This window comes from Balearica regulorum, chromosome 5 (assembly GCF_011004875.1).
Source record: "Balearica regulorum gibbericeps isolate bBalReg1 chromosome 5, bBalReg1.pri, whole genome shotgun sequence".
Lineage (NCBI taxonomy): Eukaryota > Metazoa > Chordata > Aves > Gruiformes > Gruidae > Balearica > Balearica regulorum.
In genome coordinates this window covers 54,450,638-54,469,697 of record NC_046188.1, presented here as the reverse complement: position 1 = coordinate 54,469,697, position 19,060 = coordinate 54,450,638, and the positions used below count along the sequence as shown (strand labels likewise).

Here is a 19,060-nt window from a genome sequence, read left to right as displayed (position 1 = left end):
TACCCAAGTAATGTCTTTTTCTTAACAGGGTCGTCCAGGCTGGCACATTGAATGTTCCGCAATGGCTGGATCCATTCTAGGAGAGTCGATGGATATTCACGGAGGAGGGTTTGATCTCCGATTTCCCCACCATGACAATGAACTGGCACAGTCTGAGGTGAATGAACTGACCTTCAGTTTCTGCAGTGAAAAAGTGACATGCTTTGCTTTGACTGGAACTTACAGAAATCCATCAATTAAATTTTAAAACTTTATGTGTGTTTTGTATAAGCATAACTTTTTGTTCTTAGGATTTTATTGTTAAATTATCCTACTTCATGGTATGTATGTAAACAAAGTTGGGTCTTCGGGGTTTTTTGTTTTTGCTGCAGGCATACTTTGAAAACGATCACTGGGTTCGTTATTTTCTGCATACTGGCCACTTAACAATTGCTGGCTGTAAAATGTCCAAATCTTTGAAGAATTTCATTACCATAAAAGATGCACTGAAGAAACATACAGGTAAAAATTACTTTAGAATTTGAATGCTTTTGATGCACTTTGAGTGGTGACTGTGGTAATTTTGTTATTCAGGCACATAATAGAGTTTCCAAAAACAGCTACCTTCAGGTGTCTGTCTTCTTCACTAACTTTAGAACAGCTTCCTTGTTCTTGGGTTCCTTGTCAGTATTATCTGTATGGATAATAGTGTTCTTGCTTTTTTTGGTAGATGTATTGATAGTAAGTATATTAAAAATTATGTTCTTAGCCACTGCAGTATTGGAGGCCATAAAAATGATTTAGATTATGATTATTTTCCTTGTTTATTTTGAAACTCCTAATAGCACGACAGTTACGGTTGGCTTTCCTCATGCACTCTTGGAAGGATACACTGGATTATTCAAATAATACCATGGAGTCAGCTATTCAGTATGAGAAGTTTATGAATGTGAGTAAGCTTTCTGTTCCTTCTCCAGCTCTCTAAGCTTTGTCTTGTCGTATATGTTTCAAGGAATAGAACCTAAGGATATAATATATAGGTCATATCCGCAGACTGAGTCTGCCTTCTGAATTCATCAGGTGGAAAGTCATAGTATTTGTTTAGCTACCATTGAACATTCAAGTCATGTAAATTCCACAGACAGCTACATTTATCTGCAGCTGGGTACTTTCTCCAAGTTTTGACATCTCTGAGCAGTGTGGCGCTTACACACAAGATTAGTTTCTCAGTTCAGCTTGCTTATAGGACTCAGTCCAACCGACACTCTCATAACACGTCTACCAGATCAGACTTTACACAAATATAGCCAAAGGGGAAGAGGGAGTGTCATTCCTACCTTGTCTCCTCACCACGTAAATAGAGCGTTTGCCTCTATGCCTTGTGGGCATATGTGAGGGGTCAGACATAGTTCTTTTCTCTGCTTGGTTTGGAGATGTGATTTAAACCCACATCCCCCCAAGGAGGCTGTACAGCATTTTCAAATTGTTGATCTTAGTCTCTCCAGCTGAAGCCACTCTGCTTTTTATGTAAAATGTTTGGTCTGGGCCACAGAATAAGTGAAAATGACTTTTTGCCAAGCTGGATGCCCACATAAAATAGGCCCTCGCTATAAAGCCATTTTTATTCTTCAGCTTCCATTGCTAGCAACACACTTAAAAATCTGCCGTAAGAACTCTTGCCTAAACTTTTTTAAAATGGTATTGTATTTGAGCAGCTTCGTGTTAGAGTATCATAGTGTATCATGCAGTGGCAGAGCTGAGAGATAGAACTGAATTACAGTCTAACTGTGATTTACAGAGTTATACAAAATGTGTGGGTTTCCTTGTTTGGACAGACATTCAGTAGATCCTAGCTAAAACAGTGTTGAAACCATAAACTTTGGAAGACTAATTAAGAAATAATGCCTTTTTGTAGTAAATATTGATTGTGTCTAATGTAAACTGATTTTAGCTATATTCTTCTTTTATAGGAGTTCTTTTTAAATGTGAAGGATATTCTTCGAGCTCCCACCGATGTGACAGGCCAGTTTCAGAAATGGGAAAATCAGGAAGCAGAGCTGAACAAAAAGTGAGTGGAGCATTCCTACTTTTGTGTGAAGAATGGCTACACATGTAGCCATTGTGTATCTACATGTTTATTTTTTTCCTTCCAAAATGATTTGCTATGTATATAGTCATATTTATAAGTCTGTAGCATTTCCACTGAGTACTCCAACTCTGTACAAGCTAGTGAATTTAATCTTGCAACAGCTTTATAAAGTATAGATGAATTTGTTAATTTCCCTTTTGTTTCTGTTCACTATACTGCCATGCCTCATCACCCTGTTGGTGAAGGGAAAGAGAACTTTTTTGTTAGATAGCTGTCATTTTCTTCACTACTTGAAATACTGTCCTTGTCTGAGAAGTGACTGATAATTCACTGTGGTTACAACTGGAAAAATAGTATTTACACATTTCAAAGTGCAGTGAACAAACTGAGGTAAACAGAAGTTAAATGATCTGACTAAAAGCACAAAAGATCGGAGTGCCAATGTTTGAAAATGTGTTATTGAGACAGTGATATCACTATTGCAGTCTTTCACTTTTATAGCAAAACTACATTATTGTTTGTAACATGAACAGCTTCCCATATGACTTCTATTATGAGTTAAATTTAAAATAGAAGCATCTTATGTTGCAGTACTAAGATTGTTCCTAGTTCAGTTCACTGTTGTGCACAGAGATGTTGACTATTGAAAGACCAAGTGCAGATGCTTCTGTTTAGTGATGTCCTCTGAAAATTTCATCTTCAACTTGAGGTTGGTAGAGATAACCTGTTTTTTTAAAAAAGGGTGAAGATAATAAGTAATAGGTCAAAAGAAAGGGAGAAAGGAGTGGGAGGGACAGAAGATATGCTTCATGGATATTTTAGTTTTGTCTCCTTTCTCTACCACTTCTCATTCTCTTTTCTCTGGAAAAAGTATGTTGTTTGAAACAGTAGTACCCCTTGTGTGATGAAATGGTACTTAATATACTGTATAACTTATTATGCCTATTCATGAACATTACAAAGGCTTACATGAATTTATTCCTTGTATCTGCTTGTAACAGCTTCATAACACTTCACTTTGTGGTAAGTTAACTTCCAAATTGGTGCTCCTCTCTGGAAAGATAGTAAACAGAGTACTTGGCTGGTACCTAGGTACAGGACAGCAATGCTGTAAAAAAAAAAAAAAAAAGTAAGCACAAGAAGGTACTAAATAAGAAATTTATACTGCTTTTAAAAACTAGTATGAAAAGGTCAGTTGCTGAAGAAGTGTTAGATGTAATTTGTTTGGATAGTTGTTGCCAATTAGATTATCCTGCCTGCCTTTGTCCATAGCAGCAAAACAGCAGCATTGTGGTAATGCCTTTAGCTCGCTTATCTTTTTCCTTCAAATATAAACTATGACCAACAAAAAGTTTATCTCAGTCTTAGGTCCCCTTACTCTTCTAATAGAAGTTCTTCAGAGTAGGTTGCAGATACTTTTGACATCAATAGTAAAAAAACCTTTTTTCTTCTTAGTTTTTACGACAAGAAGGCAGCAATTCATGAAGCACTGTGTGACAATATTGACACTCGCTCTGTCTTAGAAGAAATGCGTTCGTTAATCAGCCAGAGTAACTCCTATATTGCTGCAAAGAAATCCTCCAGACAAATGCCAAACAGGCTTCTCTTAGAAAACATCAGTTCCTATCTCACTCAAATGCTAAAGGTATGTAATAGCAAGTAGTAATGTTGCTATTGCACTGTGCAATTATAACTGTTGTATTTTTCATGTAGGGATCTGTACAGTCTTTGTTTAGATCTTGTAAGAAACTAGAGATCTTCCACACACACCCCAACCAAAACAACCATGAATTGCAGTGTGTGCTGCAGCAGGAATAATTTGGAGTCACCTTTATGTTACATTATAATTTCAGCTAATGTTTTGTTGAATACTGGAGAGCCCCTAATACATGCAAGGACAATTAGTAGAAAAATTATGAAGTCAGAATGTCAAATCTGACAGCTTTAAAGCTAAATCTGAAAGCCAATGTTTAGTATGCTGTATCAATTAAAATACAAAGCATCATCTTATTAGAGCAGTGAATTGTGGGTTAAATGAGAACTAGGTGGTTTCAAAACCCTAGTACATGTGCTTTTGCTTAGTTTTCACATACCTGTGACTTGACCATCTTTTTTCTTCTTCTTTTTTTTTTTCCCTTGACCAGATTTTTGGTGCCATAGAAAGTGATGATGCAATTGGTTTTCCTGTTGGAGGGAACAGTCAAAACATAAATGTAAGTGAAGGACAAAGTACACTATACAAAATTACTCTGTGTCCTTTGAAAGCTTTAGATTAGATAAAGTGATTACTGATATGTAGCTGAATTACATTCTTTCTGCTTTTACCATTTTAATCTGAAGTAATTAACTGGCTTAGGAAGCAGGATTTTTCTTTTATGACAGTTGGGGTTTTTTTATAGGTTTGTTTGACTTAATGACAGACAAATTGTATAGCAACCAGAAAAAGAATTATCTTGTCTTCTGAATGACGAGTCTGTTTAAGAAACCACATGTTAACTACAGACAGCACATGCTACAGTCTAAAGACTCATTACAAGTATTTGTATGTTAAGTAGTTTCAGAAATATAATTATACTGATTAAACTTCCTTGTGGTACACCAAAAACCAGCCTAGAGGCAGCTGGAGTTTTATCCGCATTTCAATCTCTTTTTTCTGATCTCATTTGTAGCCACAGTTTTTATCTGGCTTTTGAAGGCTGTTTTGCTTTGGTCACCCAGCAGTTCCATAGTGATGCAGAATTTTTGTGGAAATACTTGGAAGATACCTGATTAAAGTGCTGATGGGCCGTGTAATAACAGTAATGTTCTGTGGTGCAGGCAGGAGAAATAACTTCATATGAAAGCTATTAACTTTGCTCTTTTGGTTCATGTGGAAAATTTGACATGGACAAATTGGTGCTGTTTTTCACGTATTTTTCTGCACGCAAAGGTGTGATCATATGTTTTTCTGTTCCTTCTTAGAAGGGATAATTAAAACATTTGTGGTATAACAAAAAAGCCAAGCTTTTTATTCATCAAAGGAAGAGGAAAGATTGCTTGTGGTTGAAGAATGTGAATGAACACTCATCTGATAATTGCCCATGCAAATATTTACATTACTGTGCTGTGAAAATCTCCAGTAATGACATAACAAGGATAATAGGGAAGATGCTCAGTATTCCATACCAAAACCCATCAATGGTGAATTTTAATTTAGCTCAGTGTTTGAATTTCAGAAGAAAGGGAGCACCTTAACACTTACCTTTGTAGGGAAAATGAAAATTAAATTTGTATTTAGCACTTCATTCACGCTATGTTTACAACCGATGTGCTTTATGGAAGGATTGGCAATAGCTTGGAACAAGAAGCTGAACCCTTTCACTCCTTTAAAGTGATGTTGCCAAGGGTAGTAGCGTCAGAAGAAGCTTATGCAGAAAGAATCTTGTGGTAATACCTGTTACACACAGGTTTTTTTGCAGAAAGAAACTTCTTTTTTTATCACATTACTGGTTTTAAGCATTATAGTATAAAGATGCATAATACCACAAATGTTTTGGCTGTTCCATTGAATATTCTACCTCTTTCAATCTTCCATACAGTTACTTATTTTTCTTAGCAAAAATTACCAGGTGACTATTCAAGGTTGGAAAACTTCTTATTAACTACAAAAGGCTGTGGATCAGGCCTATCGTTCATCTAAATTGGAGATGAAGGAACCAATAGAGTCATTATCTCCCAAAAAGGCATAATCCTCTTCAGAAGCTCTGAAAGAACAACTAGTAATTACTGTAGTTCAGTAATTTACTTGAAAGGGAATAGAAGAGATTTGAAGTCAGAAAACCTCAGGTTCCATAGTCTCATTTTCCAAATGAATTAAGTGTTGCTGTCAGGTTATTCTGGAAATAAAAATGTTTCATCTTTAAATGTCTGATAAAGTAGTCACAGTGCATGCTTTCCTGAGGCCGCTTCATTTGCATGTTGAGCTAGTTTCAGTGCAGAGTGGGTAGTGGAGATGTGACTGTTGCTCACTTTCCAGAGTCTGTTCTTTCTGCCAAACTTGTCAGCACAGGTTCCAGTTGTGAAGCTAGAAGCATAGTACTCACATTTACAAAAAGGTTTAATGGAGGCCCTCAGCTCCTTTCATATGGCCATTTTTAGAGCATAACAGACTATCTTGTCTGTTAAAAATTAATAGATGGGAAAGACATGTGGAAACTGTAGGGAAACAAAACTGTGTGGGGTTTTTTTTCCTCTCTCCCCCACCCTCCAAAGTAATGAAACTTTTAATTTAAGCAGTCCCCTGGGTGCCTGTCTTCTCTTGGGATTCCAGAGAAGTGTTGGCAGACAGCACTGATCTTTAGGTGGTTTTATAATTGTTCACTGCTGTTCACTAACTTCTTGCTGATGCTATTCACTACCATTGAGAGCAGGATTCTCGGGACTTTTTCTTTGAGCTTTCATGGCCAGCATTTACTTACCTCTGAAATAATTCAACAGTAATCTCTCCCCACGTTTTGTGGGGAAGGCAGTCACGTGAAGCATACAGACAACTACACTGTATTGGAAATAAATACAATTAGCATAAGCTAACATCTGAGGAATAGATGTATGTTCTAATGAAATAAGTCCTAACATCAGTTTCACCTGGTATTATGTCCGACAAGCAGTTGGACCTAGGTAAGACAACACAGAACATGAAGGGGCAAACTCATCTGGGTGCTGTTTTTATCCCTGTAGTTTATAGTTATTATAGTTAGCTGGACTGTAGCATAACCCTGTGGAACTGATGTGTCTGTAACTGAAAGCAGATAAAAAAGGAATGGGGAGAGGCAGGGCTTCTCAAGTTGATTTTATCTGCACAAAAGGAAAATTGACAGCTAATGCAAATTACTATCTCTCCTTTGATATCAATAGAGCAATGAAAATTTTTATTGATACAGATATGCCCTGAGGGTCAAGTTCCATCCAACAGCACATAAACGTGAAGTGGGTAAGGACATGTTTTGTATATAAATGATCATTAGCTAACTGTAGAAATAATTATCCTGCAGATTGAATCTACAGTGATGCCATACCTACAAGTTCTTTCTGAGTTCAGAGAAGGAGTGCGACAAATTGCCAGAGAGAAGAAAGGTGAGAGTTCATTTTTTCCTGTATTGTTGCATGAGACTCAGGTCATAGGAATCGAACTGGGGGGTGATCCAGCTGATACAGTCTCTCTTTGCTTAGAAAATAAAAGCAAGGCGCCTTTAAATCAGAGCTAGTTTGAATATTTGCATCTCTGCTACCTGTCTCTTTAATTTGGCAATCTTTTACAGGATGCTAAACTCATTCTCTTTTAGTGTCTTAAAGAATCTAAAAAGTTCTGGAATAATGAGGACTAGCTGTCGTTTCTCTAGATGAGGGCATTCCCTGCTTTCTAAGTATGAAAATACCAATGATCTCTTCCCTTAGGGAGCTTGGGTTCTCTTAAAAGCGTAGACTGCTACACAATGATACTGTCTGTCTTTAAATAGCCTGAGATATTCGTTCTTATTTGTTAGCATAGCTGGAATTGTAGCTCCCCTAATAGTAATTGAGTGCTCTCTTTGGAGAATTCATTTGGGATTTGTTTTGGGCCCTTCTTTTTTCCCCCTCTGAAAAGCTTTGATCATGCTGTGTGTGTTGGCAGCAGAACTATATAGTGTTAAAAAGGTTGTTCCATTAAGCCCTCTTTGATTTTACTGGCTGATTTGTTCCCAATGGAGCTGTTATTTTCTGCTGTTCCCTGTGGAATTTTACATGTCTTCAATATGTATTTGATTCTTGTTTTCTTAAAACTTTTTTACATTGAGATTTGTACTTGAAGGCAAAATAGGGCATTTTTAATATATAAATAACCCATATATTATACAGAAATATAAAATTACTTGTAATATCTGGTTGATAACCTATTCAGCTGACAAACAATCTGAACCCTAATTCTGCTACTGTTTTGAATTCTTCTAAGGGCTAATAAGTTTACCTTAAAAGCACAAAACTGTATTTGTTAATGTGACTACTCAGCTATTACTGTCAAACTCCTGTAGGCCTAATTGATGCTGACAAATAAGCTTATTAGTTCCAACAGCAAATATTTTATGTAATCTGAATTAATTAAAGAAGTTTGTGTTCATATACTCAGCCAAAAATGTGACCTTCATTCTTTCAATATTTAACATAAATACTCATTTTATATGAGGCTTTTTTTCCCCCTCAGTTTCTGATGGTTGAGCTAAATTGATCCTCTTAACTGTGGTAAGGTTTAAATATCATGGGGCTTCTTGTAGATCATTTTTAGAACATACTTAGTGCTAGACTGCTTACTGCACTTGAGTTTCTTACTTGGAAGGTATTGATATTTTTTCCTGAAATAAACTGGGCAATGAGAATAAACTGGATGTAGTTGCTATTTGGTTGGTGTACGGAGCAGTTATAGCACTGCAGTTTGACCAGAGAGGCACCTTTCATTGAAGTATTTGATATATGGAAGCTGGCAGGACCTGCACTGACATGCTACTGATTTGTTTCCCTGTACCCATTAAATTCTTGCTTGCAGGAAGTGTTAAATTACTGTAAAAGTTGTTCTGATTAATGGCTGGGGATATTGCCTCTACGTGTTGTAATTGAACAGAGTTTCCGCATTGTAGCCCGATGCTGGCAGGATGGTGTTAAGTACTAATTAACATGATCTGTATTGCTTTAAGTATTCTTAGAGTTTAAATAAAAATTGTGCTGCTTCTGTAAAACCAGCAGAGTAACACAAATGTCCCCAAACATATACATATAACTTTTAAAAATGTATCTATATTTACAAAACATTTCACAGAATAGCCATTTGTAAAACTATGTTTTCCCATAAGAATCGGAATGTATATACTCTAAAAAAATGTTACCATCATCCAGAACAGCTAACACTAAAACATATTAATAAAATAAATTCTCTATTTTATAAGCTTATTAGTATGCAAACTGGAGACCTGCACTGATCATTTGCAGTTGAGTCTTGACTTAATTTGTGAACATATCTAGCAATGATGGTAAACAGAAGAAGGAAAACACTGTGCTTGCTGTTCAAGGGAAGAAATGCAGAAAACCTCTGCAAAAGACATCAATGATTGTTGGTCAGAGCATCTCTATATTGTGCATCCTGACATTTTACTTGAGTACCCAACCAGCTGCAAAGACTCCGTATAGTTGTCTCTGCAAGGACGGACAGTAGAGCAGACTTGTGCTCTAGTGCAACTCATGATGCTTGGGAAGAATTCTTATTAGTAACAAATTATTATTCAGATGTTCAAACAGCAGCAAGCCTCTTCAGCTGTTGCTGGTTACTTACCTCAGGACATCTGCTTAAATTGACTACCCTGTGGTAAAGGTGTCCATGACTGAACTCTGCCTGCATCTTCATATCCTGCCACGGGTGCTGGTGCCATGTGGTATCTTGCCCTAAGCTGCTTCTAGGAACACAGTGGGACACCCTCTGCTTTCTTCCTAATATGTCATGAGTGGACCAGAACTGGGACAAACTTGTCCATTGTAACTGTGCCTGCTCTTGTCTTTTGCTGCCAGTCTGAACATCCAGCATTCCCAAGATGCCTTTTAAGCTCCTCCTTTTCCTCCCATCACAGTGTTCTCATTCACAACAACACAACATCTATTTCACACCCTAGACTCTTTAGCTTGAAATTCACAGAAAATGTGAAAAGAGGTCTAGGAAATAGTCACAGGCTTAAGGAGTGGCTAGCTGCCATGGTGTTCATGGACAATGGTTATAAGGCACTACCCGACTGCTTTCCTGATCACTGTCCTCAGGGAGGAGAATGGCTTCTATCTTGGGGCAGCCCATAAACAACCCCCTACCCAGTCCCTAAATATCTTTGCTCTGGAGGTACCACATGCAAAGAAGAGGCACATTTAAGCCCTAAGAAGCATGGTGCTGACTCCTCTGGATGACAGAGGATTGATCAGAGGATGTGTCTTTTCATAAATAATACATGTTTTGTTATACTTTTCTCCTTATTCTCTACCTTGATGGATTTCTTCTTCTTAAACTTTCAATTATTCATGATTTCACATAAGTAAATATTTATAACTAGGCCGACACTGTTTTATTGAATAGGTATATCAATCAGTATAGGTATATATATCAGTAGGTATATCTGATACATTCTTGATATGACATGCATAATTCCTTTGCCTAATTTAGAGTCAGCACCTTTTAGTGTTAACAGCCAGTGAGGTAATCTTATCCCTTGTTTATCTTAATGGCTTATTTAGAATTGCATCAAACATGAATGTGGTTCACTGTGTACAACTGCTCCGGATCAAGAAAAATAACAACTTAGTTCACAGCAGACAAAAGAGCTTCTATAAAATGCAGCGCTTTCTTTTACAAAGACAGAATCGCAGAACATTACCATGCAATGAAATACGTTTATGGTATTAGGATAGTTGGTGCTCTGTTTGCTGTTCAGCTATGTGAGGCACTGAGAATTATGGAAGAGATGAAGGCTCAGGGATGGTACTTGTATCTAGTGATATGTGCAGTGTTTAGTACAGTATCTGGATGGTAGCTTCTACTGCCAGAATATTACCTTTGAGACCCCTATTACTTCTTGTGTTTAACTAGCTGAGAGTTGCTGAAAGGGTGAACATTTGTTTCTTATAAGCACATGTTACCATCTAATCCAAGTATCTATCTTGTCACACTTGGTAAGCGTTACCTCCTAAATACAAGATTGTCTATAAAAAATGCTACTGAATTAAGTTCACAACAGCAACATACTGGGTCTTCTTGATGCATTTAGTTGCTCTTAACTGTTCTGCTGCTTCTCAGCTGATAGAATCTTTTTCTTATCCAAGTAAATATGTTGTACGAAGATTTATTTTCCTCTTATGACTTGATAGCATCTATTTCAGCTAAATCTTGAGTTCTTAACCATTTGCTGTCATCAAAGGCTCTTTGATAAGTTTGCAAGGAAAAAAAAATATGTTTGTCATGGTGTCCTTCCTGATCGCCATCCAGAAAGCCAAATCAGAATTCTCTGTTCTGCTGCAACTGGCTTGCTCAGAAAAAAACCTGCTTGGTCAGACTAGGTGATAAATATAACTATGTGTAGAAACAGAGGATGTTTGGATTACAGTTGCTCTGACAAATGTATGTGTAGTTATGAAAACAACAAAATCATAGTCCTTCAAAGGCACTGTTAGATGTAGCACAGGATATGTTAATTTGTGATTTTTCTAAAATAGGGTTCTTGACTCTTCTCATTGGAAATACTACAGCAACCATTAGGATCTTCCTGAGTCATATACTCTTCTACCGTACCCTGGCAGAATTGTTGCATCATTCCTGAACTTATTGGATTTTGTTTCTGTTCCCCCTCAGGAACAATGAGAGTTCTTGGAAGAAATTAATGAATTTCAGGTCCCTGCAAAGAAACATGCTGCTTCTCTATGTAGTTGAAAGAAGGCAGAACTTACTTAAAAGGTTTATCACTTTAAACCAAAAAACCTGTCTGGCTTGTGTGAGACAGTGGCAATTTCTTAATTGTATTTAAATAACTATGTAGCAGGATAGAAGTATACTGTCACCAGATCTTACTTCACTAAAAGTGGTTTTCATGCTCCATAGTGACTGAAGTGCTGCAGTTGAGTGATGCTCTTCGAGATGACGTCCTTCCTGAACTTGGTGTTCGATTTGAAGATCATGAAGGTACCCAATTATATGTCTTGCAACTTTTTAGGTAGCTGTTTTTATAATCTTACTATTTTTAGAAGAACTGTGAAAAGAACCTGTCAAGACTAATCTGGAATAATCCAACAAACTCAAGGACTGCAAAGCTATAGCATATCATATTTCTAGTATATGAATATATATTATAGAACCGTATATTGGAATATATCTATAGAATATAAAAATGTACATTGCAATCTTTTTTATCTTTTTGTATAGCACCTAATTTCTTAGTTACCTTTGAGTACTCAATTGTATTTGCATTCAGCTTGCAAAAAGAAAACAGTTGTCATAGGGTAAATACATTTACCTTTGACTACTCAAGCATCAGAAACTCATTCATGTGTTTTTGTTTCTTTAGGACTTCCAACTGTGGTTAAATTAGTGGATAAGGACACATTATTGAAAGAAAGAGAAGAAAAGAAAAAGGTTATTATTTTAAGCATTCTATATTTTTTAAATTTAATGTGTAAGCTATGAATACCTTTCATTTCTTTGATAACTTGTAAGAAAAATCTTAACAAACTAGCAACAAGGAAAATAACATAAGAGAATTGATACTAAAATTTGAGTGGTGTTCAGGAAAAGAATTTTTGAAACAGTAGCTTCTTGAAGATTTTATATGGGACCTAATGAATAACTCTAAGGTTTTTTGTTTAAGATCTTCATATAATTAAGGGATGTTGAGTATTGCATGCATACTGTCTTATCTACCAAATTAGGTGGGAGTGTCAATCTGCTCAAGGGTAGGAAGGCTCTGCAGAGGGATCTGGACAGGCTGGATTGATGGGGCAACTGTATGATGTTTAACAAGGCCAAGTGCCGAGTCCTGCACTTTGGTCACAACAACCTCATGCAACACTACAGGCTTGGGGAAGAGTGGCTGGAAAGCTGCCTGGCAGAAAAGACCTGGGTGTGCTGGTTGACAACCGGCTGAACATGACCCAGCAGTGTGCCCAGGTGGCCAAGAAGGCCAACAGCATCCTGGCTTGTATCAGCAATAGTGTGGCCAGCAGGAGTAGGGAAGTGATCGTCCCACTGTACTTGGCACTGGTGAGGCCGCACCTTGAATACTGTGTTCAGTTTTGGGCCCCTCAGTACAAGAAGGGCGTTGAGGTGCTGGAGCATTTCCAATGGAGGTGGTAAAGGGACTGGAGCACAAGTCTTATGAGGAATGGCTGAGGGGACTGGGGTTGTTTAGCCTGGAGAAGAGGAGGCTGAGGGGAGACCTTATTGCTCTCTACAACTACCTGACAGGAGGTTGTAGTGAGGTGGGTGTTGGTCTCTTCTCCCAAGTAACTAGTGAAAGGACAAGAGGAAATGGTCTCAAGTTGCATCAGGGGAGGTTTAGATTAGATATTAGGAAAAATTTCTTCACCAAAAGAGTGGTCAGACATTGGAACAGGCTGCCCAGAGAGGTGGTTGTCACCATCCCTGGAGGTGTTCAAAAAATGTGTAGACGTGGCACTTCAGGACATGGTTTAGTAGACATGGTGGTGTTGGGTCAATGCTTGGACTTGATGATCTTGGAGGTCTTTTCCAGCCTTAAGATTCTAGGATTCTATGATCCCTCTGGAAGAACGATTCCAATGAGAAGCTAATTCAGACTTCTTTTGTCTGTACAAATGAAGTTGACATTTTCCATAGAACTAGACTGTGTTTATCTGATACGTGAGAATGAAATGCACTGGCTAAATCTTACTGTATTATGGATGAGGAAAATATTCAGGGTGTGGGGGCAAGAATTCATATGTTGCTATGTAAACATTGTGAATCCTAATTCACGTGCACAGGGTTCCCAGAGAGGTGGTAGATCCCCATCCCTAGAAACATTCAAGGCCAGGTTGGTCGGGGCTCTGAGCAGCCTGCTCTAGTTGAAGATGTCCCTGCTTATTGCAGGGGTGTTGGACTAGATGACCTTTAAATGTGCCTTCCAACCCAAACTATTCTATGATAAAGTCTGTACAGAAACCTTCCTTTTGGCACTTCCTAGCATATTAGACTTTGTAACATTTAAAAGTAACACTTCATATGTCTGTCTTCAGTTTTAACAAATAATCATAGAATGGTATGGGTTGGAAGGGCCCTCAAAGATCATCTAGTTCCAATAATAAAACTCCATCATGACTAGAAATGTTTGGAAGACTTTCCAACATTTCTTCTTCCATGTAGATGTTTTTTAGAAAAGGAAGAAGTAAAATGTAGTTTCAGCTAATTCCAGATGTTTTCATCAAAAAGACATTTGAAGGCAGTTTGTATATAGCTGCTGGGTGGAACCTGCAGCTAAAGTGCATTTTCCCTGGAAACAGTATTATGTTCAGTACTGGCAGAACCCCTGGAGAACTGATGGATCTCTCCTACGCAAGTGCAAGATGAGTTGTTTTGGTTTGTTTTTTTTTTAAGTTTCATAAGTTGGCTAAATTTGGATAGTTGTTTCCCTAGGAACATCAAGGGATACAACTGCTTCTTGAGAAACTGTAATGTCTTCACAGTTTGAGGCAAGAGCTTAAAATATGATTGAAATACGGTCTTTTTTTAAAGTCATTTGCAAAACATTTTTCCCCGTGAAATGGCAAGACTATTTCTTTTGCAGGCTTTGTAGGTATTCTTTCATATGTATACACTTTGTATACAAAATGCATTCGGAACAGTTAAAACTGGTTTAACTGTGAGTAAAAGCAAATGAAATCAAAGTCATACAGTGGGAAGTATCAGACAATCCTAATTATAAGGCATGGTGTTTTTGCTGCAGGTCATGCTGCCAGTTCTGCTTGTAAGTAGATATCCAGGCGAGCTAGCTGGCTCAGACTTATAGAAAACAACCAAATGAAGTAGTTGGTTACCTTTTGCTCATTAACATTGCTTTTCATAGATTGAAGAAGAGAAAAAAAGGAAGAAAGAAGAAGCAGCCAGGAAAAAACAAGAGCAGGAAGTAAGTGTTCAGATCTTTTTAATCTGTTTTTGAAGAAAAGTGTTAGCAGCAATAGTCACATGCAGGAAAGATTACATTAGAACACAGGCTCTCTGCCCAGCCTTAACTGGGCCTCCATTTACTTTTTTGTCTACAATTTCCTGCTCAAAATGACTTTGGCTTGCAGTTCTGATTTGAATATTCAGCTCCTGTTATATAGAAGCCATCTTTGAAAACACAACTAAAGGCTGCAAAAGCTTCTTAGAAGATCTTGTAGCACATATTTCAGTCTATGGACAGTATCGATTCCTTAATTGCCAACGTAGTGTCTTACATGGCTGTTAGAGAAGATTTTGCTTGTGTAATTTATTATTTTCTTCCCTTTCCAGTGTTGTAGGTATGTGTGAAAACAGAGGGTTTTTTCTCTTTAAGAATCCACCTGTTCCCTGTGATTGAACTCTGAAATTTAGTGTTTTGTAAAAAACACATTTTAGCTGAAAGGTTTTACACATTGGATGAGGAGTAGACAGCCAGAGGAGATGAACTCATAAGAAGAAATTATTGTTTGCCATGCTGATGACTCTAACAGTACAGGAAATGCATTCCTGGGTTAAAACTTCTAGAGAGAAAACCAGATAAATAGCATTTATCATCCACAAATTCCAAGTACCTTTTTGCATTCTTTCAAAAAGGTGATTCCCTTGCACTGAGCGTAAGTTACTTGGAAATGATTCCGAGATGTGCTTGTCTATGGATAAGTGAAAGTTGAGTTTATTTTCAGTGCAATTACTTGCATCCTGATCCTGCTGTGACCTGCATAGAAACTTGTGCTTGTCAGCAGGAAACTGTTGATAACAGTGGTTCCCTTTGCAGTGTGTTAATTGCTGAATATTCTTTACTCATAGCAAGTATTTCCTTTGTATTTACACCTAAAACACTAAGGAACCAAATTAGCAAAAATCAGATGTAGTTTTGGGGGTATATAAGTAAGTGAGTTATTTTGAGTTCCTGAAATACATCTGTTTTATTAAGTGGTTCTCTACAGATTTAAAACATTTTTTTTTCCTCCCAGACAAGCACAGCTAAGACTTACTGAGTTGTTCCTCACTGAAAGTTTCTTTTCACATGATAAACAATTGTGAATTAAATGCCTTTTGATTTGCAAATTATAGTCTACTTTTCCTTTCGCATATGTGACAGGTTTTCAGTAATTAACTATGATGCCGTTGGAGTTAATGAACATTTTATGTTACAGGCAGCAAAACTGGCAAAAATGAAGATTCCACCACATGAACTCTTTAAATCAGAATGTGACAAATATTCCATGTTTGATGAAAATGTAAGAGACTTTTCTTTTGATAGGGAGTGGTTTTCCTTTCTCAGTTGTACATACTCAATTATACACATACGTAGCAGATCTTGTTCCAAAACCTCCAGGGCAGTGCTATTAACGTAGTGGAAGCAGGGAAGGAGAGAAAGAAAAGGTGATATATTAATTTTATTGCACATACCTTACATTGGGGAGCAAGGCTCTTTAACTGTTAGCCGTCATTTCAAAGGTGTTTTCACTGTACACTGGTCTCCTTTGGCCCCTCTCATTGCAGAGCAAAATTCCCTGTAGATAGCGTTGGTAGGAACATGTATGATGTTTGTTTACAGATGTGTTACCCTGTTGCAAGGCAAGGAGTTCACTTCAAAGTACGAACTCCCCAACTCTGCCAGAACTGATGGAGACAGCCATGTGTCTGAGAGATGCCCTGTGCTTCCTTTTTAGTTCTGCCCACTCTTTTGCTCTCTCCTGGCAAAGGATCTCTGAAGGGGCTGTACAGATAACTTTGCTCTTGACTGCTCCCCTTGAGGATAAAAGGTGTTACTAGAAAACATAAAGCACTGTTTTTTCAGCGCTTGATCCAGGACATTGATCCTGCTTCAGCCTTTTTTCTTTACCCACACAAATTCAGGCCCTGTGGGCAAGAAAGAATGGAGAGTGTAAATACTGGAAAATACCCCTGCAAGACAAGGAGACATCCATAAAAACTCTGATCATACTTTCTCCATTGAGAAGACAAATCTCTTAATGGTTTTGCTTTAAGCCTTGGATTCAATATGCTAGTATGATTAAAAGTGGTCTCTTAACCATCTGTTTAGGGATTAGTCATTATTCTCTTAACTATAACCATTTTGAAGATAGTTGTCTAAGCTTCCCTTAGTACAGACTAGAAAGGGAACATACACAAATAGTCAAAAGTTAGTTGTCAAACTTCTAGGTGACTAAAATTAGCCAAGATGCACCCCATCCTGACAGCTTGTCATTGTGACATTATCCGCCTATCTTATTAAGACACGATTCCATAAGGAGCAAAAGCAGTCCAAGAATTTATCTTAAATATTCTCTCTTTTTTTTTTTTTTTTGGTAACATTTCAGGGATTTCCCACCCATGATACAGAAGGCAAAGAACTCAGCAAAGGACAAATCAAGAAGCTAAAGAAACTTTATGAAACCCAAGAAAAACTATACAAGGAGTATCTACAAATGGTTCAAAATGGAAGTGCAAATTGAAAACAACAGGACTTTTTTTTAGAAGGCGAGTGCTGGGTCACCATTGAAGAAGTGAGCATATACTGATGCTCAAATTTCTGTTTACACTTTCTATTATGTGCAAAGTAAAAATCCTGTTTACGTGGATTAATAATGTCATCTGGAAAGTCAATAAAAAAAATCATTCTTAAAAAAAGCCAACCTGTAAGAAGTTTCTTTGCAACAACAGTAGCAGGTTGAATGGTTGCTGGTTCTATTTGGGAAGGTGCTGCTGAGTCAGCAAATTCACATAAGGATTCTTGTTTATTATAGCTTTGGTTAATTTGTCCTGCATACTGATCTCTATCTAAAGCCCAGAGTAGCTTGCATTCTGGAATATGTCATGGTCAACAAAATTTACTACTAAATGGGAGCTGAGTAATTTATCCCACAGTAAGAACAGTATTTTCCAGATGACTTTAGTATCTTTACATAAGCAGGAAAAACTGGGTAGTTCCACTATGATACTTACTCTAGCTGCTGTTATTAAAAACTCTCTTAAGTATACCCAGAACACTTTGCATAGTAGAAGCTAACAGTCCCTTTGTTGCAAAAGGAAACAGATCATTATCTTTGCTCAACCTGCAGTTGCAATCAAGTGGGTAAGTACAAGGCAAATGCACCTGCACTGAACAAACAGGTGGGGAAGACTTGAAGGGCTAATGGTGCGTTCCTGGAGCTATCCTTCCAAGGAAATAGGAAAGTACCTGATTACCCAAAGTACTCGGTACCTAATTACCTGGTCAGAGCCAAGGGGAATTAACAGAGGGTTTCTTACCGAGATACAGTTTGTGGATTCGTTTGCAATTAGGAAATACAGCTATAAATTGCTTGTTATTCAAGACTGATGTTTTTAACGTGACAATTTAACCCTGAGTTAATAAACTTTCTGATGTAGTATGGTCACATTATACCTGCAAGGACAGTTCTCTGTTGCTTAATAATGTATTTCACTGGCAGTAGCTACTTCATGAAATCCTAAAAAATATCTCACCTACTTCACAACTGCATATGACAGCTAAGTGTTGGATATGAAGAACTATATTCATCAAGTATTCTTAAGCCTCAAGGTGACTTGCAGAAGGTCATACTGTGATACCTCTGTTCTCTCAAGTTCATGTTATAACCATTAGGCTATATTCCTTTCCTTAATTAAGAGTTAATAAATCTTTGCTTTATATTTTTATATTTATGTAACATATTTGGAGTAACAGAAAGGTCTAGTAGTATTTTTTCTAGTTTGTATTTGCCTTTGAAAACATAAGTAATGTTAAGGTCAGTAAAGCACATGCATCTTGTATACAGAAAATAAAATCTGTTGTAAAGTACAAGTTGTATGTGACCTTTGCATAGTGGGAAGGATATAGAATCATAGAATGGTTTGGGTTGGAAGGGACCTTAAAGACCATCTAGTTCCAACCGCTCTGCCATGGGCAGAGGCACCTTCCGCTATATCTGGTTGTTCAAAACCCCACCCAACCTGGCCTTCCACAGCAGAGACTTCACTGCCTTAATGACTTTCCTGGACATGAACTGCTTCTGCAGTTGCTACTTAATGTCAAATAGTGACAGTAAATTCTCTTTTGGTGATCTGAGTTAGCACTTGCTTAAAGCTAGTTAGTATATAACTATGGAGAAGACGCTGTTAATCCATTGCTATCCTGGATTCTAGTTTCTTTATCGCATCTCCATGATAACATCCTGGCTTTCCCCCCCTGCCCTCCCCACGGTTGTTTCTTCTCCGGCTATGTTTTTAGTAGAACCTCA

At 37.5% G+C, this 19,060-nt stretch overlaps 1 protein-coding gene and 1 long non-coding RNA gene across 3 annotated transcripts in view; one reads left to right on the top strand and one right to left on the bottom strand.

Annotated features, from left to right (window-relative positions):
- Positions 1-18,624, top strand: part of CARS1 (cysteinyl-tRNA synthetase 1) — a 36,485-nt gene extending 17,861 nt beyond the window's left edge. For both annotated transcript variants that reach the window (XM_075754945.1, XM_075754946.1), the window contains 12 exons: positions 29-157; positions 372-501; positions 825-928; positions 1,950-2,047; positions 3,524-3,713; positions 4,213-4,281; positions 7,099-7,180; positions 11,703-11,783; positions 12,166-12,233; positions 14,677-14,736; positions 15,971-16,054; positions 17,141-18,624. In XM_075754945.1, the coding sequence (XP_075611060.1) occupies positions 29-157; positions 372-501; positions 825-928; positions 1,950-2,047; positions 3,524-3,713; positions 4,213-4,281; positions 7,099-7,180; positions 11,703-11,783; positions 12,166-12,233; positions 14,677-14,736; positions 15,971-16,054; positions 17,141-17,275 (1,230 nt within the window). In that variant the 3' untranslated portion in view covers positions 17,276-18,624. The remainder of the gene's footprint in view (positions 1-28; positions 158-371; positions 502-824; positions 929-1,949; positions 2,048-3,523; positions 3,714-4,212; positions 4,282-7,098; positions 7,181-11,702; positions 11,784-12,165; positions 12,234-14,676; positions 14,737-15,970; positions 16,055-17,140) is intronic.
- Positions 49-4,254, bottom strand: LOC142602089 (uncharacterized). Its single transcript, XR_012835762.1, has 3 exons — positions 4,162-4,254; positions 3,038-3,176; positions 49-180 (listed from the first exon to the last, which is right to left on the bottom strand). It is a non-coding gene; the product is annotated as an uncharacterized LOC142602089 (long non-coding RNA).
- Positions 18,625-19,060: the final 436 nt, after the last annotated feature.